Here is a 25440-nt window from a genome sequence, read left to right as displayed (position 1 = left end):
ATACAAATATTATAACTTAGTGTTCTTGAAAAAAGATAAATTTTCCAGCAGGCAAGAAAAAACAACGGAGATAAATAAATAAATTATCCTGCAATCAACTCACGTGTTCATTCAGTTTGTGGCTGAGTTGTGTTGTAAGTGAATTGTTGTAATGATATTATCAGCAATGGTTACGTAGGGACTAAGTGAACAGCTTATTCATTTCACAATAAAACGGAATAACACTGATGAAATGTATCTTTGGTGCATGATATCCATCAACTTGTCATAAATCATTACAACAAATGATGCATTCACTTTACCTAGGGAATTTAGACTTTCCATATCCGAGTTGTAGCTATAAATATAGAAAATGTACATTGAATTCCGGAAATTGACGTCAGACTAAAAGCACATCTAGTTATATCGCCTATAGATCCATCAAACTATTTAGTGACGTTATTTTTGCGTCCGCAATGAACTGTCTGCTGGACGAAGAGGACATTTCCAATTTCCCCTAATGTTTGCAAACGCCTCTTAAGTCTCAGCACCTACGTCATCCTCCAGTGTCCAATGAGAGCGTAAAACGAAGCCTTGGCGGTTGACGTATACAGGAAGTGTTAACTGTCTCAATGGGGAGATGAGTTTGTTTTCATCGTTTTCTTTCCTCCTCGATAAAACTGCTTCTGCCTCGTTGAAGTGATGCCGACGTGGAGCCTCGTGTCCATCTGTGTGCTTCTCGGTGTGGCGGCGAGATGGGGGGTCTCGTTAAATCCGTACTCAGGTAGGAAGTCAGTGTCGTTTCACGTGAGCACGAGAGAATCACAACAAGTCCTCTGCTGTAGTTCAGCTGGACTCTCAGTAGGGTGCTACACGTTAGCATGTAGCATCTAGCCTACAGCCTGCAGTAGCTGTTGTTGTTTTGTGTTTTGGGTTGTATTCACCTGTGTGTGATCTCTCTCTCTCTCTCTCTCTCTCTCTCTCTCTCTCTCTCGCTCGCTCTTTCTCTCTCCACAGGGGCGGGGAAACCTCCCATGTTTGGAGACTACGAGGCTCAAAGGCACTGGCAGGAGGTGACCCACAACCTCCCAGTGCAGGAATGGTCAGTGTGAAGCTCTGAGGAGAAAGCTCATGTGCCTCATTTGGGGTTCGAGGGGTTGTGTTGATTATCATAACATTGTGTAATGACTGGGCTGAACACACTGGTTTGCAGTGTAGAAGGGACACTTGTCTAATTTCAGAATAAACATGTACAACATGTGTTCTCTCACAGGTACTTCAACACCACTGACAATGACTTGAACTACTGGGGTCTGGACTATCCTCCTCTTACTGCCTATCACAGCTGGATCTGTGCTTATATGTAAGTAGTTTTATTAGATTACAGTTTATTAACTGTGAATTATATTCTGCATGATGGGCACATGTATTGCAGTTGCAGAACACCACACATCTGTGTTTCAGGATGTCCTTCAGATATTCGATGAACCAACCGCAGTGTTAAAATGAAAATTCCAAATCTAAATCATCCGTGGTTTCCTGCAGAGCCAAGACGATAAATCCCGAATGGGTGGAGCTCCACAAATCCAGAGGTTATGAAAGTCCAGCGCACAAGTTATTCATGAGAGCAACAGGTACAAGAATCACAGTAAATTAAATAAAAAAAACTTCAACGATTCATGTCCACCTCCACCTTAAAATACCGATAATTGTTTTTTATGATACCACGGTTTGGATTTGAATATTGAGTGTAAAATGTATGATTTCTTTCTGTTCCAGTCCTGGTGGCAGATTTGTTGATATACATCCCCGCTGTGGTTTTGTACTGTTTCTATCTGACGGATGGATCCTCTAGGAAAAAGGTAACGCTCGCATTTAGTAGTGTTTTTTAATCTAAAAGTACCTCTCTACTATCTAATAGTAATTAGCCACATTTTCGTCTTAGTCTGGAAAACCACCCGTATTAAAGCAAACTACAGCCTCAAATCTGAGAATTACGAAATCATCAATATAATATTTTAATAGGATGTTATTACATTACACTATCATGTTTTTACAGTATTTTACATGAGTTGAAAAAGACTCTTACTAGCTTTGTCTGCAAAAAAGGCAGAACTTGAACAGATTATCCCAGCATGCATTGCAGCACAGACTGCTGGTACCTAACTATCAATAAGGAAGTACTGTCCAGGATTGAATTAATGAAATAAGAGAACAGCTCAGTTATCAAACTGATAATCTGTCACTGCAATCTAACTAAATTCGGTCAACTTGTAAATGTTTTCTTTTTCTGTCGCCAGGTCTCCACTCTGTTCTGCTTCTTGCTGTATCCAGGACTCATTCTCATTGACTATGGACATTTCCAGTATCCTTTATTTTTTTAATATTTGTAATCAATCAATCAATCAAACTTTATTTCTATAGGTTTATGCAGTTCTAAGTCACAAATGGCAGATGAGCCAAAAATAAGAAAAACAAATAAAAATGCAGTTAATGAAATACTGTAAAAAACAATTATTTTAAAAGCTATTTCAAGAAAATAGATTAAAATAAATGGAGAGCGCTTACATTTAAATATTTATTGATTTATTAAATATTTCATCTTTATTGTAAAATTATACTATTCGGAAGTAAGAATTTAAAGTAGTTTTACATCTAAAAACCTGATTTTGCTCAGTTGTGAAACACTTTTCCTATGTTTTGAAACCAAACCCTGCAGCATCATTATTTAATGATGATGGTTATGAGTCTTTGTTCCACGTGGTAATGATCACTTACTTGAGATTAAATGAAAATAAACAATAGCCAACTTCAGACATACTGTGGTTGTCTTGTTTCATCCATTCACACTATCGTCTCACTCCGTCACATGATAATTAAATGAAAGATCTGCAGAACAAATAGAGCAATAAAAAATGGAAAGTGACATAAGCCATGAAATTGATGGTTCTTCATATCAGTGTTGTAAGCCCTTGTTATTCAGACACTAAAGAAATACAACAATGACATAGCTCAACACATCTGGACTGAACTGACCCTGGCTCAGCTTCTGTGACTACGCTTATATTCCAGTAATGACCTTAACGGTATTAGGTACAATGGAGTGAGCCAAGGCTTCGCTCTTTGGGGGGTTCTGGCCCTCGGTCTGGGCTGGGACGCTTTCGGCTCCATGGCCTTCTCCCTGGCTCTCAACTACAAACAGATGGAGCTGTACCACGCTCTGCCCTTCTTCTGCTACCTGCTGGGGAAGTGTGTCAAGTTGGGTCTGATGGGGAGAGGGTGAGTCTCTGGATTTATTTGCCTATTGTGTCCCTCATGTCTGTCTTTTCTCACATTCTCTCTCTTTGTCTTTGGCAAATTAGCCGTGAGTCACCTACTTACTCCATATTGTCACAGTTTAAACCACAATAGAACTCAGTAGAGCATTTACCTCCACCTCCAACAGTAAAGATAATCAAGCCACACAAAATTGCACAAACTCATGGACAGCTGTCTAGTGAGCATGAAGAGATTTTCTTTTATCTAGGTTCATAAATCTCTGGGAAATCGGAGAAAACATCCCAAAACACTCTCGCAATGAGAAATAAAGTGGGGGGAAAAAACACACACGCTGGTAGTTTTTGTGTAATGCTACTAACTTAACATTCACTCAAACAAACATCAATGAAAACCCAATAATCCTCGGCGGAGGCAACTTTATTCAGCCACAGTTCCCAGATGACACACGTCTGAAACCACAGAAAGAGAAGAACCAGACCAACTGATTTGTTTTCCACTGTCTTTTAAATTACTTATTATTTTTTATTTTTTATTCCTTCAATCAGTGATGATTTCACCTCATGTCTAAATAAAGCAGAGGCCGGTAAATAGTTATTTAAAACCTCAACAACAAACAAACCATAAAAACAGATCGAGAACATAACATTATGATCCTTCGGTTCATTCGCCGGTGATGTCGTTTTGCTGGCTGCCTCTGACAGCGTCAACTGAGCGCTGAAAGCAGATATGTAATGTCAGTCTATGAGAGAGCGCTGTCCTCAGGAGATGCCGCAGAATGACTGAGGTAATCACATTGGATGTTGTTACTAGTGTGTCCAGTGTCTGTTTGTCTAGTAACAATGTACCAAGGGCATTTAGTAGCAAATGGAAAGCTGGATTAGAAGAGCCAGGAGCGGGGGGGGGGGTGGGGGTGATATGTCCAGATGACACTCTCGTCATGCCCAAACTCCTCAGCTATGTCTGTGTGTGCAACTTAACCAGCAGCTTGATGGCTACAGCTGACAAGATACCCTGACCTACACTAAAGACTTTCAGCTGATGCATGGCTTTCACTGCATTCCTCAACATGAGGGTCAAAGTCCAAATTTAGGGCCTGCAGACAGTGTGTACTAATTGTTTGAAGAATACCAGCAGACATAGACGGAACCAAATGCTTAACGTCAACATGTTTATTCTTGGAAACTAAAGCGAGAGCAAAACACCCTAATATTGTGGCCCTTGTCTCTGTGTGACCCTTTTTTTCTATGCAGGCTTCTGTTGCTGGTGAGAATTGCTGTCACCGTGTTGGTGAGTTTTGCCCTCTGCTGGCTGCCCTTCCTGTCTGACCCCAGCCAGGCCCTACAGGTGGCGAGGAGGATCTTTCCCGTGGCTCGCGGTCTGTTTGAGGTACAGTAGACTCTCTTGAATCAACACTCAACACTGAAAACCACAACTGAGAAGCCCTATCTTCCAATGAGGCCAAGTCTGTAGTTGTACTTGTACGTGGGAATCAATGAATAGCTGCTCTCTTCTCACAATCCCAATATGCCTTTTAAAGAAAGGAGTGGGAGAAGATACTATCTCCTGACAGATCATGAATATATAAAAGGATAAATAGTGTTAGACCAGGATGGACTGGAGATCAGAGGAACTGGTCACATGTTCATCTCCTGTTCCCACTGAAGCCTGAGGGGAGACAGAAGGATTTTAGTTGCAGGTTCAGTCGGAGGATTATAGTTCTGTTATCTGTTTTAAGCGACCCCTTCTTCAACATGTATCAACGGTAATTTCCCCAAAAATTTTAACGAATGAATTTGACCCCAATAACAAAAATCTAATATCCTGAGAATTCTGATATTATCAGTAGCATAAAATGAGAACAGAGAGATTTTGAACAAATATGCTGCAGGGATTTTTGTATGGTTTTCAAGATGAAATATCCTTAATGCAGAGTTTTGTTTATGATATCAGAAATTCCACTTTATCAGTTACTTTATATCTTTTTTAATGGTTTTCAAGCTGGAAAATGTTATGAATAAAAAAGTGGTCCAAGAAGTCAGCATGTAACTCCTCTGTCAAAGTTAGGATCTGTTAAATGATTGTAAAATATTAGTCTGAATTGAAAAGGGTCTTTAAATTGAGATGTTCCACACTCTGAGCGTGCTCCACATGCTCCCCCCCCCCCCCCCCCCCCCTAGTGCCGCGCGGCTCAGGACATGGATACCCCGCAGCATCAAAGAAAACAGTGGAATAAAATGGTGAAAGGTCAAGAGATCAATTTCACTCTGACTCGCAGGAATTGGGGTTCAGGATGTACAGGAGGAGGAGGGTATAGATAAATCTAACTAATTTATGGGCTGGGTATTTTCAGCACTTCTTAGTCAGTCATGTTTTAGCCGTATGGACCAACGAGTGCGGCAAACTCTGCACTTGAAGGCGTATCAGAGCAGATCCGACAACTGTTGCCCGCTGCTGACTGCGTCTTTGGAAAGTGTGTTAGTATTTTGGACTTCTATAGCACGTACACACACACACACACACACACAGATTTGTATGTTGTCGTCACTCTCATAACCTGAGAGGGACAACTAGGGACAGGAATCTGACATTAATTAAAAAGGAGGGTGGTGGTCGACAGTGGGAGAAAGAGAGAGACCTGAAATCCCTCCAGTCGGCAGCGTTACAAGCTGTCATGGGAGAAGCGGAGGTAAAGTAACTGTGTGGGACTGACAGCTCAGATGCCAAGGTTTGCAGTTCTCATTTCGGAAACCCTCTAACACCCCTCTTGTCCTAGTCCCTGAGGTGGCACCCACCAGAAGGTGTCATAGATGTGAGAAGTAATTGAAAATTCTACCGGGGAGCGGATGGCTGCGTGCCCCGCGGCAGTATTTGTTCAATGAAATGATGCAAACATAATACACAGGGTGTGAGAGACACTATCCTCCCCTGTGACGGCAGCATGAGAGGCTGCCCGGGCGGGTCGTCCTGAACTAATTGTGAAATCGTGCACGTAAGCAAAAGCTTACAAGGGGGGAGGAGGGGTGGGGGGGGGGGGGGGGCGGACGAGGGCTGACGGGTGGTGGTCCTGGTGACTTCTGGGAGGGAGCAGTTGTAAGTTTACCCACTGAGCTGCATTCTGACGTCTCACGTTGCCGCCTGCTCACAAAAATGGCACCAAATGCTTCCCCCTGTGAAATTCCATGCTAGCTCATAGGTGAAGGAGCCGCGCGGCTTCCCCCCCCCCCCCCCCCCCATCGCTCATATGTTGCCTTGAGGCGGTGTCCAGGAAAATTCCCGTGGTGGTTATTTGGAGCGAGGAGGCAAAGAGGAGAGTGAGAGGGACGGGGGCTGAGACAACACAACGCTGGATGACCCAGTGCTGCTGACTGGGCTGCCACTAAGATCCACACAGCTGTGGGGCGAGCAGCTGTAGCACAGAGGGGAGAGAGAGCAGGACAGAAATAGGCTCTCTAGACAGGGCCACGCTGAGAAACCACCTGCAGTGGCATCTTAAAGCTGATCTAGGCACCACGTCTCTACGTTGTTGGATGTCAGCTTCGATATCATCTGATTCCTGCAAAACTGCTTAAGCACTGAAATCAGCTGAATCTCACCAGCAGGTCTCCCTCATCTGATCTCACAGCTTTATATCAGTCACAGTTGGATTTCTATGAACTCTCACAGTCTCGTCACGAGAGAAAAGTTGTGGGTCAATCAACAAAAAGTTTTAATAACAGAGTAATTGTTTGTCATTTCAAATCAAGTGGAAAATTCCAAACATTTATTTCCCCCAAAAAGTTAGAAATTGCTGCTTCTCTTTGAAATTGAATCGATTTGTGCTCCGTGATAAATATTTTTTCCGCTATTTTGATATTTTATTAACAAAGCGTTTTTAGTTTAGTCGAGAAAATATTCATTCAATATCAATACATTTTTTTTAATGTATTGCAGCCCTATTTTTGGAATATAATTATCAAAGTCATACATACATTTTAATATATGGAGAATTAACCAGCATATTGACAGTGAGTGGTTAGTGGCAGTGCTCTGTGGTTGGTCTGTATCTGCTCGTTATGCAGAAACTACTCTGGTTTGACCCTTGACCTTGTGTCTCCAAGTTTACAAATAAGTCCCATGCTTTCTCTGACAAGGGAATGAATTTATGACACAGGGTTACACACAAATGCCCCGAGGAATTTATATTGAACTCTCAGTGGGGGAATTACTACTCAAAGCAATGCCACTTATTTGCTTTCCCTCTGCAGATTAGAATTCGTTGAGTCTTGTAAAATGTTATGTTTTCCCCTGAGATCAGTTCTTAATTAAGTGTGTGTGTGTGTGTGTGTGTGTAAAGGATAAGGTGGCCAACACGTGGTGCAGCCTGAACACCTTGATAAAGATCAGATCCATTCTGTCCACAGACTCTCAGCTCTACCTCAGGTAATCCCTTTACATCGAGTATCTATCGCTTTTCTCCCCCCTCTAGCTGCCATCGTTCCTTTCTTTTGTTTTTACTCCTTTGTCATTGTTATTCTTCCCTCAACTCTTCTGCTCCCGTGTCCTGTTTTTCACTCCTTTCATTTCCTGGGAAAGCAGAGTTTGCCCGAGGGAATAAAGACTGTGATCCAGCAGAGTGGAAATAAGATCATCCCTGAAGGAAACGTCTTGTGAGGAACTTCTGAATATAAAGTCACAAATGTTTCTGGAAATGTGGTGACAAGGGGTTGAACTGCCCAAGGAACCACTGAAGCATGTGTCCTGCACAGATAGAGGCAGAGTTTTCAAAAATATTATGATGGATTGTGGGCGAGAGAAAGAGGAGGACAAATAATGGGTGCTATCAGTGGAGAACACGTAGTAAACTCATGTCATTTAACGTTCAGTGTCTCCGCCCGCTAGCCCACAGTGCATTCCACGAAGGCTTAAGATACATGTTATTCTGACCAAAAGCTGAAGACCTGCGCCGTCACAGTGGAGGAAATAGTCAACGCAGCAGTTGTGTCATGGTGGAGCCTGCTTAAATAACCCCACTCGCTAAATTTAGGAGTCCTGTGTTCGACGCATGGACACGTTCCTGCCAGACGGCTAAGTGCAGGGATCAAGTTGGACTCCTTTGACTGTCGTGCATTTCAAACAAACGAAAAACACTCCTGTCTTTTTGGCACCGGCAAATGGGTTGTTAAATGCTCCAGTGTGGGTGTGCTGTGTACACAGAAAGAATCAGCTGTGAAAAGGGATCCGTGTCCTTCCGGACCGCAGAACCCCGCCCCGCACATAACGCACATACAACACACACACACTCATACCCACTGAACCCCCACTGAGTGCTCTTTTGTTCATGTAAATTGCCACTCGTTCTCTTTATTTGGCTATTTATACACATCACTGTTCTCATAATGCTCTGGAATCACTCCTACAACTGGGAGAACAAACACATTGTTGCCCTCACACTTTGCACTGACTCGCTGCGGGGCCCATCAGCACCTTTGTTCACGTTTACACTGACACGTAGTCGGTGCCTCTGGCCCCCAGCAGGTGACAATTGAAGGGTTAAACCAATGCCTGCTTACCCTAACACGGGCCCAGTACTCTGTCCTCTCCCACACAGCCTGGGTCTCAACCACAGAGCAGGATGAGTTCGACTCCCAACATCAAAATCAGATCATTTAGAGCGACTGACCTTAAATGTATCTGGCTTTGTCATTTGTTAGTGTTTGGTCTCACTGGATAAATAGTCGACTTTATTATCAATATTAGTTTTCACATGAATCCGTGTCAACACAGCAGAGCGACGGGCTTGAAAGCCTGGGATTATGTGCAAATACATTTAATTATATTCCCTCCTAATTGATTTTCTGCTCCTCAGCTCGTCCCCCCCCCCCCCCCCCTTTTTTTTTTCATGCTCCATTGGATTTTCTGCTGCACAATCACTTCCTCTGTTGTTGACGGGGCTGATGTGCCATCATATGAATGTACTGAATGTGTCTGTTCTGTTTTCCCAGCTTTGCCTGCACGCTCCTGGCGGCCCTGCCCTCCTCCATCAGACTGCTGACCAGGCCCACCTTCTGGCAGTTTAAACTGGCCTTGGTGAGTGGTTTGGGGATTTCCCCATCACCTCTAATGTAACTAACACATCTGCAGCTGGAAACTATGAGGTGTGATTGTCTCCGTGAACGGTAAACACTTTATGGACGATGGCACGAGCGAGAGGGGAGGAGCCTGAAACTGTTGTGATCCACAAATATTATATTTATATATTTCATTTTAATTTCTCAACCACAGCATGATACATAGGTATATGATTTAGTAATGCCTGTGTTTATATATGTTTCTGTCTTTCATTGGATTTATTTAAAAGTATTTTTGTCCTAAACCGTTAGTAGCTGTTACATTGATTATCTCATTGCCTTTTCTTTTTAGGCAAATTCCTCTCTAGCATTTTTCCTCTTCTCCTATCAAGTCCACGAGAAGTCCATCCTCTTGGCTGCCTTGTAAGTACACAGAAGAAAACTTATTAGAAGTTTTTACTCACATAGGATAACATGTAACATAAGGGACATCTCAAATATTCATGACCGCAGATTTCATTTCTACTCTCACGGGAGCTTTGTCTCCGTCGTGAGAGAAGACATTTTCTGAAATTTTCTGAATAACCATTTGCTGACTGAACGGTTATTCACCTCGGTCATCGCACTCTGTGCACTAAATACATCTTTTGCACACGTGGGTGGAAGATGTGCTCGACGGCGGCTCATTACCATTCACCTCCATATGTGTAAAGCTGTGTTGCGGCTGTAGGTGGAGAGTGATGCCTGGGATAGATCTGGCAGCGAGGGATTTGGTTCCTAGATCTGGGCTCATCTATTAATCTAGATTAGGGTAGATTGTTGCTTTATTAACTATTGAGTTATATCTCCCACCTGTCCCCCGGAATCAATCAGTAATGCATGTCCAGGGATTAGGAAAGAATGGCAGGCGGCAGCTCGGGGCATTGTTTGCGCAGGATCAATTATTGGACTGTAACAGGATCGCCAAAGAGCACTGGCTGTAATTATGATCTCAGGGACCGGTGGAAAGTGTCCCCGAGCACCGACACAGACAAAGTTCAGTTAGCAACAGTCCTGCACCACAGACCCACATCATTTAGTAACACATTTATCACAGCGAACAACTGCAAGTATGCATACAGTGCAATTACAGTAATAAGGCGAACACTGACATAAAATAATGTGGAACAACAAACGCTGACTGCCTTGTGAGCAGCTGACAATAATCGATCACTGTGGAAGTCCCATTAGGTCAGTCGCTTTTTTTATTACACCCGCATGACAGCAATTCATATCCAGCTTCAACCTAGCGTGACCTCACTTCCTGTCTCACTGTAAAATGATATTTAACGGTACTTTCTGCAGAGTGTGTTCAACAGTGACTATATCCAGTTTTGATTTTTTTTTAGGCCGGTGTGTCTTCTGCTGAACGACCTGCCCCTGGTGGCCATCTGGTTCCTACAGGCCTCGACATTCAGGTAAGACTGTGAATATGGATGGTAGATGAATCACAGCTGGAGGTTATGTTTTCATCAATGTTTATTTTTCAGCAGGATTAGGCAAAAACGACTGAATTTATATATAATAAATTTGGTGAAGAGGTGAAACATGACCCAAAGAAGAACCACAAATTTTTTGGGGTGGATCCGGTTAAACAGGCCAAACAGGGATTATCTTTCCTACTTTATTTAACATGGAGGGATAGGATGATGGACTCGGCAGAGGTAGGTTCCTCCTGGGTCCCTTTCTAGAACATGCAAATACATATCAGTCCTGTAAATATGTCATGTCCATTAATTATTCACTAAGACATCAAAATATCAACAAAAAAAAGAACTATCTAAACCAATATTGGAAAGATGAACAAAGTGGTGAAAGAAAACCTCTGAAAATGTAACTTGTAATTACGCCTGTAACGGCAAAGTTGAGATAGAACTCTCATGTCCTCTCCTCTTATCTTCACAGTCCACTCTGCCCCTCGCTCCAACCATCAAATACCTAGAAACAATCCCCAAAAATGGCTAAATGGATCTGTGACCAGGGTTGAGCTGAGGACCATGAATGGAAAAAGACGAGTAGTGCTGCGAACGCTGCGTCTAACTTTCACCAGCTGTTGTTAAATTCTTCCGGCAGCACTAATTGTTGTGCGTGTGGTTTAGTATAAGGATATCTGGGGATTACACGGCATAGTCTGCATGCCTGCCATCTAAGTGTGTGTGTGCTGTGTAGGGACAGGAGGTCATTCTGTGGCTGCTTCCCAGTACAGTCTGACTCGGACACATTATCTGCATCCTCTCCGGACTCTGCCATTTAAAACAGAAATACATCTTTTGTGAGCCTAATTGGCCGAATGCAGCCAGTCTGTTTTTTAAATTGAAGAAGTATGTATTTCTCAAGTGTTAAACAGTTATCCTCTGAATGGAGCTTTATTGAGTCTGAATGAGTGGTCTATTGTGAGCGAGAGTTTTTTTTTATAAAGTGGGGTGATGTGCGATTTACTATGAGTCAACTGTTGTTCTTGTCCATGCCCCTCCACTAAACTAAGATAAGCTTGGCACCAACGTCCGAGCCATCTCCCTCCAGGGGACGTGAAGCTTGTGCAGGCCTGTTGGATATAAAAGCCGTGTGGTGTAATGTTTCCCCATCTCTCAGCAAACATGATACCGACCCTAACAATGTGCTGTCAGACGCGTATGACAATATGTGGATGTGTTTTCAATCAACGGTGGAATATAATGTCTTCCTCTCCCTTTCTGTTCTTGTCCCTGTGCGCAGCATGCTGCCTCTGTTCCTGAAGGACGGCCTGCTGCTGCCCTACGTGGTGACCTCGCTGGCCTTCCTCTTCTACAGCATCTACCTGCTGTCGGCCCTGGAGCGCTGCTCAGAGGACGAGCTGAGGCTGGGCGCCTACCACAGGCTGTTTTTCATGCTGCCCAAAATGGACTTGGCCTGCGTAGTGAGATGGAAGGTCAGTATTTGAGCGCTGGTACAGTGAGTAACTTCACAACAGCCAGCACTGATCTGTGATCTGCGTGTTTCATCTGTGTCGATGTTACTGACAAGCGCAGTCTGCTCGTAAAGTCGAGACGTTGGATGTTCAGTTTATATATTTACAACATTTTCATTTTCATTTTAAAACGTGAATTTAGTCTATCTAGAAACAATGAATTATTTATTGTTGGTAGAAGAATGGCTCAATTTAATCTATAGTAATAGAAAAATCTTTCTCTCTAATGTTTTAGAATTTACCCTGTTTATGATTCATAGATTTGAGGTCATGCAAATTATTCAAAACCTTGACCACAGGCAGGACTCCCCCCGCTCCATGTGTTCATGTTGGATACTTGCCTCAGATAAGACACACGTCCAATGAATTACAGTGAGCGCAGAGTTCCTGCTGCTCGATAAGTTCACGGGTTCAATAGTTCACCTCGGCTCGTGTACGTTGGTCGAGGGCGAGGCGGATGTACAGCTGATGGGTTTGTAATAACTCGGCTGGTGATTCCAGGATCCCAGGTGGCGCTCGAACCTAAACTGCAACTGTGTGAGAAAGATCCACGCAACTGTATAAATAAAGATCATGTGCCGCTGTAAGCTGTGTAAGCTGTCCGGGGATGAAAGCCGCTGCCAGGCAAAGAATTATTTATCACTTATTTAAGTTTCCACAGCGTCTGGGGGGGGGGGGGTGCAGCGGGAGCCCCTCAGCGACAGGGCCACCGATAGGGTGTCAGAGATTAAGAGAAGGTGTCTTTTTATAGCGCGCGTCATTAACACAGGTTTGCCTAGATATATTTATTTACACAAGCAGCATAAATAGCGAGCCCCGATGATGACGATAGGGTTTCATGAGTTTGGGGTGTCGAAGGCGCGCTGGGGGGGGGGGGGGGGGGGCTCTTGAGGTGGTTCTTCCATCTTACCCACAGACTAATCCTTGCGTCATATTTCCCAAATAGACACAGCAGTGATTTAACTTTCACCATCACCTCAGGATGGGGACAGGATAAAGAAAAGTTTTATTGGCCGAAAAAAATCCCGACTGCCTGTCCTTTTGAATATGATATTTCAAGCCTCGGTCTTTTCTTTATAGCACTTCTCAAATGACCAATTTGATGTCCGTCATTCAAGGATAAATATTCAATGTCGTCTGAGAGCTCTTTTAAAATTAAATCATTCATTGGTTTCGTGTTACGGTTGCAATTAAAATTAAGGGAAACGCTAACAGTTTGTTCATAGCCCGCGGTGCCCAGTCATCCCATTGTTTCACTAGCAGAAGTTCCTGATTCAGAATATAAATCCAGTGATTAAAATTACTTTGGCAAAGAGTTGGACATAAACGTCTGTGATTGGTCTCTTTAGCTGGCAGCAGCTTAGTATTCATACTCTATAGTGGCACTCAGCTGGTCTTAAGCAGAATAATCTGAGGGCATTGACTTAAGTTACTTTATTGTAACTTGAACAAACAAAACAAACCATAATATAATTTTATTATATACTTCAGCTGTTGTGACAAGGTTCACTTATTAGATTTAGAAGAAGCTTTCCACCGCTTCTAATTGTATTCATCAGAGGAATTCACTCATGGAGATGATGTGCTTGAAATGGTTGTTTGCTGAGGTTTGGGCTTCCCTGGACAAATTAGATTGTTGACATGAAAACAAGTGAATAAAACCTTTCAGCCAGGAGACATTTTAAAAACAGCCTCTTTTCAGAAGCTGGGGAAAAACACCAACTGTGTGTGCAAAAGTTTGTGAACCTTCTAAAGTTTGTTCCTGGTAACTGGCTCTTTGGAACGTACCACATCTAGGTCAGAGGTGTTTCTGCAGATCACTTCAACTTCTGAGGTTTTCTTTGCTTTCGTGTTCTCACAGATTAACCCGCAGATTTTCCCTGATGTTCAATTCGAGGGTCTGAAGAACTAAACTTCATCTTGTGTCACGTGGAGTTAAGATTTGATCTTGATCTATTTCCTGTTCCAGAGGCCAGATTCTAAATTTTGCAGATATTTAGTTGGATCCATTCTTTCCTCTATAATATTTTCACCACCAAGCTTAAGGTGTTCTGTCCATCAGATGCTTCTGCACAGTCCTCAGTTAACTTCCCTTTCAGATCCTCACTCAGTTAGAGGAGCCGGTGGTTGTGCTGGTACCATGAGGTTTGACCAGTCAGAGAATTTATCAGCTCTGGAAATGTCATCGACTTAACGACCTAATGAAGTATTACAGGAAGGAAGTATTTTACAAGTAGAGTGCTGCCTAAACTTAATGCCTTTGCCACAATCTCTGTTTTTTTAAGTTTCTTGAAATGGACAAGGCCATTAACATTTGGAAAAAATGTAATTTTTAATGTGTGTTTTGCTGCAGGCGTTGTTTACTTCTTTTCACTTAAAAATAAATAAATCAACAAACATGTTATTTGCCTATGGGTGTTCAAACTTATGAGCACATGCTGTGATATGACTGAAACACTGAGGTCACAAGATGACAGCTGAGCAAACTCCTCTTATTTGGAATCATATAACCTCACTCTCTCTCTCTCTCTCTCTCTCTCTCTCTCGCTCTCGCTCTCGCTCTCTCTCTGTTACAGTTCTACATCTGTGTCGCAGCCATGGTCGGGTTAAGCGTGGCGAGCGTAGCTGTGACCCCCCCGCCACACCTACCGGACCTGTTTCCTGTGTTGGTGTCCACTTTGGCTTTCCTGCACTTTTTGGGGACATTTGTATATTTCCACGTTGTGCAGTTCAGTGGCCCGCCCACCAGGAAGAGCCAGAAGAAGATGAGCTGAGTGATGCCAAAACCTCGAGGCTGTGAACTGCTTGTGCTTCATGTAAAAGCCAGTGTTACATTCTGGGTTCGATTTCCTCGAAAGGTGCACTACGGGATTCCCCTCTAGCTGCCAGGAACCAAATAGAAATGGGACAAAGTTCTCATTCAGCCGTCTTGTTAGCCAGACTCTGACCGTACGTCCTCAGTGATGTTGGCTGGTAAATGAACTACACGACCAAATGCCAATTCAGAGGTGCTGGGATATTGAATGAAAGGAATGGGTGGGGATATTTTGGACCAAATGATTTTGTGAAATTATAAAATGAACTACAACAGCACTCAGTAGCGCACTAACCTCCGCCAAGGCCCAACAGAAACCACACTTAAATTCAAAAGATGCATATTTAGATTTGTACTTACTTCCCCCACACAAATATCAGTCCCCTAAACAATTACTCTTTCCCCATCAAGATCCATTAATTATTTTCTGTGAAGGAAAGTGAAAAAACCCTTTAATGTGTTGTTTCCTGATCAGAACTTTCTTTCCAAGTAACTAACAAACTGATAAGAGGTGAAAACACAACATCCTTGGCTGAGGTAACAAGAGGAGTACATCCCACACATTTTAGTTTCAAGCTACAGAAGGTGGTCACAATAATAGGAACACCTCCCTATAGTTAATGTTATATTTCAAAGAGGTGCTGGTTAGAGCCGTTTAGATACTTGCTGTAGTAACATGTAATGGTATCGTGAGGTGTTCATGTTTTTTTGTCTACCCTCTGTACCATCTGTGAGGATTGTGATTAGACTCATGTCTGCTCGTTATGATCGTTAGTGATCTATTCATGTGAACTTTTTTCTTTTTTTAAATAATTTTCTACTTTTATTCTGATGAAAAATAAAATAAAATTCTCTGCGATTCTGAAGTGAACACAAGTGTTATTCCCACAGCCTCACACACAGTAAACTGTCTACATTAACCAAGTCATCTGCTAAATCACCCGTCTAACAGTCTGCCCCAGACAGAGGCAATAATTGGACAGAAATTATATCTTTCAACGCTTTTACTCAACAGCATTAAATTTTAATTACAAGTCCTGGGTACTGGAAGGGTCCCGTACATGGGACCTGCACATTTGTAGTGACGGCTGAGGCCTTAAAAAGAGATGATGGAAGGTGACATATCTGAACATAATGCTATAAAGTTGAAATACCACAGAAAAAAAAGGTGCAAAGCAATTTCTTTCTTCAATCTCTGAGAAAGTTAATGACCGGCATAAAAAAAATCCATTACAACTATAAATGTTATCAGGTCAGTGAGGGTTGCCTGTGCATCTGAGGCTCGGGGCCAATCGGCACTAATGGACCACAGGGACAAATAGGAGCCGGAGATCTGAGTTAACTGGTACGACACTGGGACACGGACGCACTGGAACCATTAGAGGTGGCGTGGGGGCGTTTGCTCGGTTTTTTACAACATGTGTTTATATAGGCTAATGAAATGTCAATTCCTTTACAAAGATGCAAGAGAATGTGATAATGTCCTCACTTCTAAAATGGAGAAAGTAATAAAATGCTGGTGGACAAATAGGGCTAAATCTAAAGAGAAATCCCATTTGAAAACAATGTATGGTCTGTTTAATTCAAATTAAAATAGTGCAGCAATGATTAGCTGAATTATCTATTCAATGAACATTGGATTTCAGGACAACTGGAAAAGTAGATCAGCTGTGATTCATCTAAAAGCTGCAGAAAAGCCAATGAATGTGATGTTTTGTCACAGAAAGTTTATCAACATCAATTTTGATAACTGATTTATCATCAAGTCATTCATCAAGCAAAATGCCCCAAAGGTGCTTGTTCCAGTTTCCGACGTTTTGCTGCTTCTCTTGTTCCATTTCATATAATTTAGCAGAATGTCTTTGGATTTCTGAGGATTTGTTAAACGAGATAAACGCTTGAAAGAAAAACGTGTTGGGCTCCTGGTTCCTGTCATCATGTTGCTCACAATTAAGAAAACAAGTGTTGATTAAGAAAACAAAAAGCAAAAGACTAAACTACTGAACTACCAACTAAAAGTGTCTGGCTGTGATCACACTGCTCTGTTTAAACTGAAGGAGGCAGATTAAGTTGATTCAGTTGGACCACTTTCATTTTAACCACATGAACTCATGGTTCTCCTACTAAAGCTAAACAGTTACATATATTTACAGTTGCACGGTCGTATACTTGCACATCAGAAAGGGAGCACCTTCCATTTCCCCAGTCCTCCTTCACCAGCTTTTGTCCCAGAATGCACTGTGGCTCTCAACCTTTGAGATGATGAAGCCTCGGAACTAAAGCTGTGCTAATGGGACCACAGATTACTACTCTTGAAATGAGAAGAGATAACACGTCATAGATCCCAATCGGTGCCGGTGAAGACGTGGATGTGTTGTAACGGGGGGGTGGGAACTGGGTATCAAACACACCAGGGGTCCTTCATTCAACCTCCTCAGGGGGCTTGTATCAAAACATTAGTTTTGTTTATGGGTGTACCGGCTTTGTCCTTCACGTGGCCTCTAAGGGTGATAAAGTGAGAGTTACACGATCCACCTTAGGCAGAAATAGGAAATGTTGCTGTGAACACCAGCTGTTGCTTAGGTCGACTTGGGCAGCTAGAGGCCTCAGCCTTCCCAGGCGCTGCCAAATAAAGAGACTACTGTGTTGTGCAAGACAGTCCCCCCCCCCCCCCCTCCCCCCCACCACCACCACCTTTACTTTCCAAAGGTGTTAAACTGCACAGGTGGGAAGCGTTGCATAGTTTTAGCCATAAAGGGGATGAGGGTTGCCATCTGAAAGAACATTATTTGCACAGCGTTGCAGCATTGTGGTTAATGTAGAATCAACATTTGTCAGCTGCCAGGCAGAGGCTCTGGGGGGGGGGGGGGGGGGGGGGGGAGACGGGGGTCTAACGTGTCAGAGGAGCCGCTCCTACCGTTTCAGACACTTCTCCTGCAAATGAGTGACGGCCTCCGACACAACCCGGCCTCACGACTGACAGCCCGGATTCCACATTCGTCTCCTGCCTTATCTCCGTGGGATCATACGCACAAGAAAGTGAAGAGCAATTCCATTAGCTGTCAACAGCCAAGGTGCCTCGCTCACAGAAACCTGGGGAATATGGGAGAGGAAAAACATGATTGTAACCCCACTGGCACCCGGTGATATCACGCACCCGCCACAGTCACTGTCGAGTCTCACACAGAAGAGAGTAAACAGGAGGCATATTTATTCATAAACATGTACGGCAACTTTATTTGTAATTAGTTCAACCCATAATGGACTTGAGAAACTGGTAGGAGCTGCCCATCTTTACCGGATCTATGGAGAAAATGATAAAAAACTCAAAGTCAAGTTTTTAAAGATACATGTAAATTTGAAAAAAAAAACTAAATATCTAAATTGCATGAAAATAATCTGTAGGCAAATTGTCCTAAAGAACTGTGTGTTTGTCTTTTAAATAAATCTAATTTATTATGACCAACTGCTTATCATTTGCTGTATAGTATATTTTTTTGCACCCCCAAGATGAAACGCAAGGTGACGTTTCAGTAAATCAGAAATCACGCCTGAGAAGACTGCATACTCTGCAGCCAGCGCTGTGGATCGAACACCACCTGCTCCTGTTGGACCCAAACAGCCTAATATACAACTCCCCTGTTTAATTGCAGCTGTGTGGTCAATCAGAAAGCATAAACCTCCCGGTGGGTAGGTGGCATCTGTCCGTGAGGCGTGAGGAGGATTGATGTGCCGGAGTCCGGGAGCTGCCTGGCCCGGCGGCCCGCAGCCGGCGCCACGCAGCCCCATCACTTTTATGGCATCTTAAGGAATCTTCTTTTTTAATACAGCCCATTACTGCTGACATACAAATCTTCCCCAACGTGGTCCCATCTGTGGCCTGATCAATTTTTACACTGCTGAGCCGTCCCCTTTCCCCTCATTTTGTCATTTCAAAATTCATATTATATAGGATTGTCTTATGGGAAAAAGAGCAATAAAAATACGTTACCACCTTGAAGACGTGAGCAAGTCAGTGCTCGGCCGTCACTAAAAAGCTTCACAGAAAATAAAATTTGTTTCTGCAGTAAGCAGAACTGTTTAAATGTTATTTATTTTTATGTTCCTAAGAAAATATATTGTGAAGTGCAGCATTGATTCAGAACATAACCACGTCTCGATACGCGTTGAGGGGCTGAATTTATGAATCCTTTGCACAACTCCTTTAATTGAATTTTCCAAATCTCTCACCAGACACAAATAATCAATAGCTACAGCTGAGGGAAACTTGCCTCAGAATTATTAGGGCCTTTCTTTTTCAATTTTGTAGTCATCAGCACATACAGGCGCTGTGGGTATTTGTAATGCCGCGACTATGCCCCAAGGATTTATGCCTGGCTGAAGCCTGATTGCTCAGGAAAAGTGACTTTAGACTGCTTACTGAAACTTTTGTTAACCTTACAGGAGAGTAGACGGGAAAGAGAGAGAGGGGGGGTGTGCAGGAGGGAAGGAGACAAGGAGACAAGGAGGCAAAGTGATTGGAAGATTGAGCTTTTAGGTTTGAAATGGATTTAATCCTGACTGAGGTATCACAGGTTACAGATCCTGGACATGGGGAAAGATTGTAATGGCTGCCACGGAGGGATTGTTTTAAAAATTAATAACATTTGAGTATTTTAAGTATTAAAACAAAACTGTACACAATTCAATTTAAAGCATGACACATCCTGGTAGGACCAGTAGCTTATTGGGGCTATGGGATACTGCTGTGTACAGTGTGTGACCTTATTCAGTCAGTTTACAGTTTTGTGACTCGTCTCGTTGTACGGCTGTTACACGATGTTTTACCATTAAACGTTATCATTATTGTTACTTGTTTAAAAAAAGGATATGCAACAATCATGTGCTTCTGTTCTGCTGCACATTTGCCTCCAGGTTTCCCCGAGGACGAGACACAAATAGACGTGTTTTTGCAACAGACGATCGAGGTTTACATTGTGGTCGTTTTATGAAGAGCCAACCCGTCACCACAAATCAGTGCGTTTGATATTATCACAATCACACGGTATCTCAACTGGTGCCAATAATCATCAGCACAGATAGATTTGGATTTTGACATCTTCTTCTTTTTAAATGCCGTGATTTAATCGTGTGTCATATTATCACGGCTCAGTGTTTTGCTCTGTCATTCTGAACCCTGCTGGAGCCACAACTAAGAAAACATTCAGAATTTTGACTATTATCTCATGTTACTACATTTAAAAAAATATATTTATTCAATATGTTAGTATTGTCTCCTTGGCTGTTTTATATTTCTCACCTATCTTAAACATGCTCTACAAATAAATCAAATACTGAGTAATGTACTTAGTATTTAAACTTTAGCCCTTTTCGATATGTTTCTTATCATGGCATAATACTTTATAATATATCTGCAATAATATATGTACTGTTTATTATTGTATGTACATTATTGAACACGTACAACAGTATATAGCATGTTAAAAGCACCTTATTCTTATCATTTCCACTGTGTATATATTGATATATATAATATGTTATCTCCCCCCCACATTGACCCGAAGCGTTAAGGCCAAAGCAGCAAATCTAAACAAACATTTTACACAAGAGCAGAATCACGCTTCCAGATACCATCAACATCATCTGTCTGGATTTCACGCTCTCAGCAGATATAGGCCAGAGCTCTTCAGCGGCTTTGAATAACAGTTTGTTTTCTTAAAATGTGTGTCTCGCCCGCGCACAGAGGGCCGATTCTCTCCCACCGCTATCTGCCCTGATATCATGAAGTCTGTTGTTGTAAGGAGGTTTATGCAAAACTGATACATTTCATGGATCCACCATGTGACAAAAAATGTGACATTCCTGGGGTGTGGATCCACAATGCATCATGTATGTTTGGCTCCCTCACTGGAACTAATTAAAATAATTTCTAACAACCTTATCGGAAAACAAGCTTGCTTCCTGACAGTACCCCCTATTCATTTTCCACAAGTCGCCATTGTGTGATTGGATCACAAGAATTGCTCTGCTGCAGGCATAACATGTGCCTAAAATAATCAAATTAATTCTTTCCCTAGGAAATCTACTCATTGACTTGTTTGTGCAACCATAACAAAATGTTGTTTTTCTCCGAAGGTCGCAGAGCACACGATTGTCTGAGCAGCTACAACAAGCCTCCATTGATGCTGTTACTGTTAAGGAGCGAGGAAGATGCAGCAAGAAGCGAATCAAATGGTGAAGTAGTGGCGGGTGGGGATGTCCTTGGGAATCAAACGTTCCCTCGTGACTACGTTAGTGTTCCTTCTCATCTTCAAATCAACCCAATTTTTTTTTTCTTTTAGCCCTTAACAGACCTAGAGATAAGGTCGCAATCACCAGAATCAAATACACAGGGTGAATGTCCTCAGGCTGCGGGGGGGCGAGTCACTCAGCTCTCATTACAAGCTTGTACCAGTTAAATCTGACTGACTGTGCGTTACGTTTGAAGATAACACCTCTTGTGGCGTTTTCTGTTGCGGTTAATTGAAAACTGCAAGTCAGCGCTGCCTGAGAAAACTGACATCACCACTGCAGTCATTCATTCAGTCTGTATTAAGGGCTTATCCACCGAGGAGGTCCATGGGGACATGGGGGCTACACTAGGTGTTTTAGGTTTTCTAGAACAGGCCCCTTACTTTAGACCACGACCATATCAATCACAGCTGTCATTGAAATTAGTGACTATAAATGTCTGTTTTGTTTATTAAAAAGTGGAGATACCACTTTTCTGTCTTGAGTGGTGTAGCTTGGTCAGTTCACTTGAAATACAGCACGGAGATAAATTATCATAAAACCCCTAAAAGCACATACAAGTTGTGAAAAAGATAAAAATATATATAGATTATGTGAAAGTATGTGCTGAGCTTCACTCCTGTTAAAAACCGGCAGCGGCAGCTTTTATTTTTCAATAAATCTTGTGGTATTGTTCAACCCTCAGCTCCACTAAGCACGAGGCCGTAAAGCGTCTCAGTGTGATAAAACCCAACTGACGTGGATAGGTGAGTTTATCTAGATGGTGTAGAAAGCATAATGAATAAAGCACATGAATGTTAAACAATAGAGATTGTTTACTCTGTGTATTGTATTTAGTTTGTTGTATTTATTAGCCGATACATTACCTTGAGTGTGATTGACGGGGCCTTTTAAAGAAGAAGCTGCTCTGGACGCTGTAAAGACAAAAAACATCATAACATTTATTTACGATGAGGCAACAAATGCAGAGCCTAATAGAATGTTTGTGCCGCTGATCCCATAGACAAGAGAAAACTGATTTGACTGTAAATTGGGACTCAATGCATTTTACATCAAGGTGAATCAGTGGAAAATAGAGAAAATGCCATGAAACCCAAGTTTGATTTGGTTTTCTGACACAATCAGGTGAAACCATGGAAGTCACTTCATGTACTCACTCAGTTCTCTGTGTCTTCTCAGCTCAGTCCTCAGGTCAACAGAAGATCCACTGAGGGGACGTCCTTGTTCACTGCTGCCCTCTACTGGCTAACTCCAACACAGGGTTAAAGGAGAGAATCAAGAAACCACAAAACCATCAACACACAGGAAATAGAAAGAGAATAAAAAAAAAGGGTAGCCAGCTGTCTTGGAAACAAATGGACAAAGAAAGGAAAATGCAGTCGTGCAAGAAGCTATTCAGAAAGGAAAAGTCATGTCAGAAGTGGATTTTCAGTGTGTGATAAAAAAGAAACCACCATCTCTCAATCTGGAGATATGATGGAGACAAAGAAATTTCCGCCTATTCTAAAGATTTAAGACCAAAGGAAAAAGCCTCTCACCAATATTTCCTCCAGCTCTTTCCTGGTCCTGACGAATGCATCTACGGATTGTTCCAGTTTAGATCGTAGGGAGTCCAGTCTGAGTAAAGCCGAAGAGAGAGAGAGAGAGAGAGAGAGAGGGGGGGTGAAGATACAATCACACGTTCAGATGTATCCAGATTATACAGACAGGACATGATACTAGAATAAATGGCGGGTTGACAGTAAATAACCAATACTGGTCATTTATATAGTGGCTGTTTTGATATTTATCAGTAGTTTGAAATATGGTAAATTGATGGGCCTTGACATTTACCACACAAAAGGAGGTAAAATACCATTATTTCAGTAGACTTCTCTGGTCTGAAATGATGTTTATAACTAAACCATTAACTTCCTGAACTACCTTTGCTGTAAAGTAGAGATTTATTCATTCACTTGTACGTTTGTTTGTGTCTTTTGGTTCCGTTTGTACAACTCTGGCTCTTTTCAGTCCGGGTGTTTTGGATTCCCTCCAAATACAATTAATTTTAATATCGAGAGAGCGTCAATAAATTAAAACACTGCACCCAAGTGACCCTAATCTGACACGACCAAGTGAGTGTAATGAATGTACTGTAAACCGAGCCGATGTAACGTATTAGTGACAGCGCCATGAAATTAAAAACTAATGCTCGTCTTGATGGATGAGCCTGACACCAAATGTCTGCCTGGGCTAAGGAAATGGTTCTTGTGTTAAGTGACTCTTATACAACTATTTTTAGTGCTATGTAAATCACTGATAATTTGGCCAGTGATGGATCTCCATCATTTCATGTCTCCTGTCATTAAATTCTGATATGTCATTATGGCCATCAGGAAAGTGTGGCAATTGCAGTACAGCAACTCAAAGGGGAGTTGACTTTAACCCTTTAACTCTGTGTTCTACTTGGACTCTGTTTAATTAAAAGTGACAAAACTCAACAGCAAACAAATAAATAGCTCAATATGAAATAAAGGCATAATCTGTGACATAAATACTCACTTTTCCAATTCTGTCTGAGGGACCCCTTCTTTTGCAGAGACTTTAGTCTTACCGCCTGTTAATAAAGAACCACATCCTTAATAGTATAATAAAGAGTAGACCAACTTATATACAAATGATTTTTTCTCTGTGGTTTGACAACAAAACTATTAAATCCTCGTCTCTATACTCTGAAATGCAGATCATGAACAGATGTCAAAACTGAGTAGCAGATTTCGTTTATTCATCTGGCGGTACATTACTGCATTTATCTCAATAGGGGAATTTCTTAAAGGAGAAAGACTATTGGAGATATAAATATTACGCCTAAATCATAGCTTATAATACACAGAATGAGGTCATCTCTTCAGGGATCTCGATGGGAATATATCATCCCACCTTCTTGAGAACTTGCAGTCACAGGCAGGGTTTTGATGTTTCTTGCAGGCACTGGGATTTTAGAAGTCGGCTTCTGTTCAGGGACAGTGAAAACAACTACACTGAAACATCCCACGATATTCATACATTATAAACACAGACAACCTTGATGTTAAATTTTAAACATTTAAATTATTCTTTTAATTAGAATGAGAGAGAGAGGTGATTGACACATCAATATATCAGTACCGCTGAAAGACTGTTTACTTACATTATGGGTGGTGCCCATGGGGAGAGGTTTACTCACACTGTTGGGGGGGAAAGCAGGATTTCATTAAATTAATAAGGGAATTACTGATTATCTGTATCTTCAAAAGACAACACTGCAGTGACCCAAAAAAATAAAAATACAACCCTGAAGTCCAGATTACTTAATAATCAACCATTCGCAGAAAAGGGCCCATCCCAGTCTGAGTACGTCATGTATTATAACATATTTCTCACCTCAGTTTAAAGGCATAAAAGCAAAATATAGCAATTTCACTGGGAATATTACAACAAACGCAGTATTCAGCCCATGTGAAAATAAAACAACCTTTATTAAGATAGATAATTACTTTCAGAAATGAGGATACGCTTTTCTAAAAGAAGCCATTTTGACACAACACAGTTAAAAACAATGATATTAGTTAAAGTTATGTTGAATGAATTGATGCGATGTGTAAAACCTGTGTTTACCTTCTTGTCATCTGTGAAAAAAATCTGTACTGTTTAAGTATTTCTGAGTTAAAATCTCCTTCAGAGCGACACGTTTTGAATGAGACATTAATATTATATTATGGTTATAGTATAACTTCATATTTAAAGGATACAGTAAAGCACTTACGGCATTTTCCAGTTTCAGTTCGTCTCAGTAAAAAGTTTGACACAAATATACAAGTGATGAAACTGGCGCCTTCGCGTCAGTCAAATGGTTCGTGTGAAACATGAGCGGTCATATATATGTTCCGGCTTCCCCTGTTTTTTATATCTACTACTCTAAGTATTTAAAAAAATTTAATAAACACTCTTATTATTTAGTTTTCGGTGATATGAAGTGAAATAATAATGAAAAACATCAGTTTATGTGTAGTTAGCAGCTAGAA

At 41.8% G+C, this 25440-nt stretch overlaps 2 protein-coding genes across 3 annotated transcripts; one reads left to right on the top strand and one right to left on the bottom strand.

The window, feature by feature from the left end:
• Nucleotides 1–577: 577 nt before the first annotated feature.
• On the top strand, nucleotides 578–15972 carry alg6 (ALG6 alpha-1,3-glucosyltransferase). Its single transcript, XM_053431168.1, has 14 exons — nucleotides 578–763; nucleotides 997–1081; nucleotides 1253–1342; nucleotides 1525–1613; nucleotides 1759–1841; nucleotides 2280–2344; nucleotides 3073–3258; nucleotides 4509–4644; nucleotides 7592–7677; nucleotides 9240–9324; nucleotides 9658–9728; nucleotides 10694–10762; nucleotides 12060–12252; nucleotides 14868–15972. Exons 1-14 carry the CDS (start codon nucleotides 682–684, stop codon nucleotides 15063–15065), a joined length of 1518 nt encoding a protein of 505 aa, XP_053287143.1. The 5' UTR covers nucleotides 578–681; the 3' UTR covers nucleotides 15066–15972.
• A 2343-nt stretch (nucleotides 15973–18315) lies between these two features.
• Nucleotides 18316–25267, bottom strand: itgb3bp (integrin subunit beta 3 binding protein). 2 transcript variants are annotated; one of them, XM_053431166.1, is made up of 8 exons: nucleotides 25182–25267; nucleotides 24567–24603; nucleotides 24317–24389; nucleotides 23939–23993; nucleotides 22936–23014; nucleotides 22555–22642; nucleotides 22264–22311; nucleotides 18316–18409 (listed from the first exon to the last, which is right to left on the bottom strand). In XM_053431166.1, the coding sequence occupies exons 1-8, from the start codon at nucleotides 25184–25186 to the stop codon at nucleotides 18357–18359; spliced, it is 438 nt and encodes a 145-aa protein (XP_053287141.1). In that variant the 5' UTR covers nucleotides 25187–25267; the 3' UTR covers nucleotides 18316–18356. The 2 variants fall into 2 exon arrangements, with proteins under 2 accessions (XP_053287141.1, XP_053287142.1); XM_053431167.1 differs by having other exon boundaries at nucleotides 24317–24386; nucleotides 25182–25260.
• Nucleotides 25268–25440: the final 173 nt, after the last annotated feature.

Source organism: Pleuronectes platessa, chromosome 9 (assembly GCF_947347685.1).
Source record: "Pleuronectes platessa chromosome 9, fPlePla1.1, whole genome shotgun sequence".
Taxonomy (NCBI): Eukaryota; Metazoa; Chordata; class Actinopteri; order Pleuronectiformes; family Pleuronectidae; genus Pleuronectes; species Pleuronectes platessa.
The sequence above is the reverse complement of the archived record's forward strand: the minus strand, read 5'-3'. Positions and strand labels throughout refer to the sequence as shown.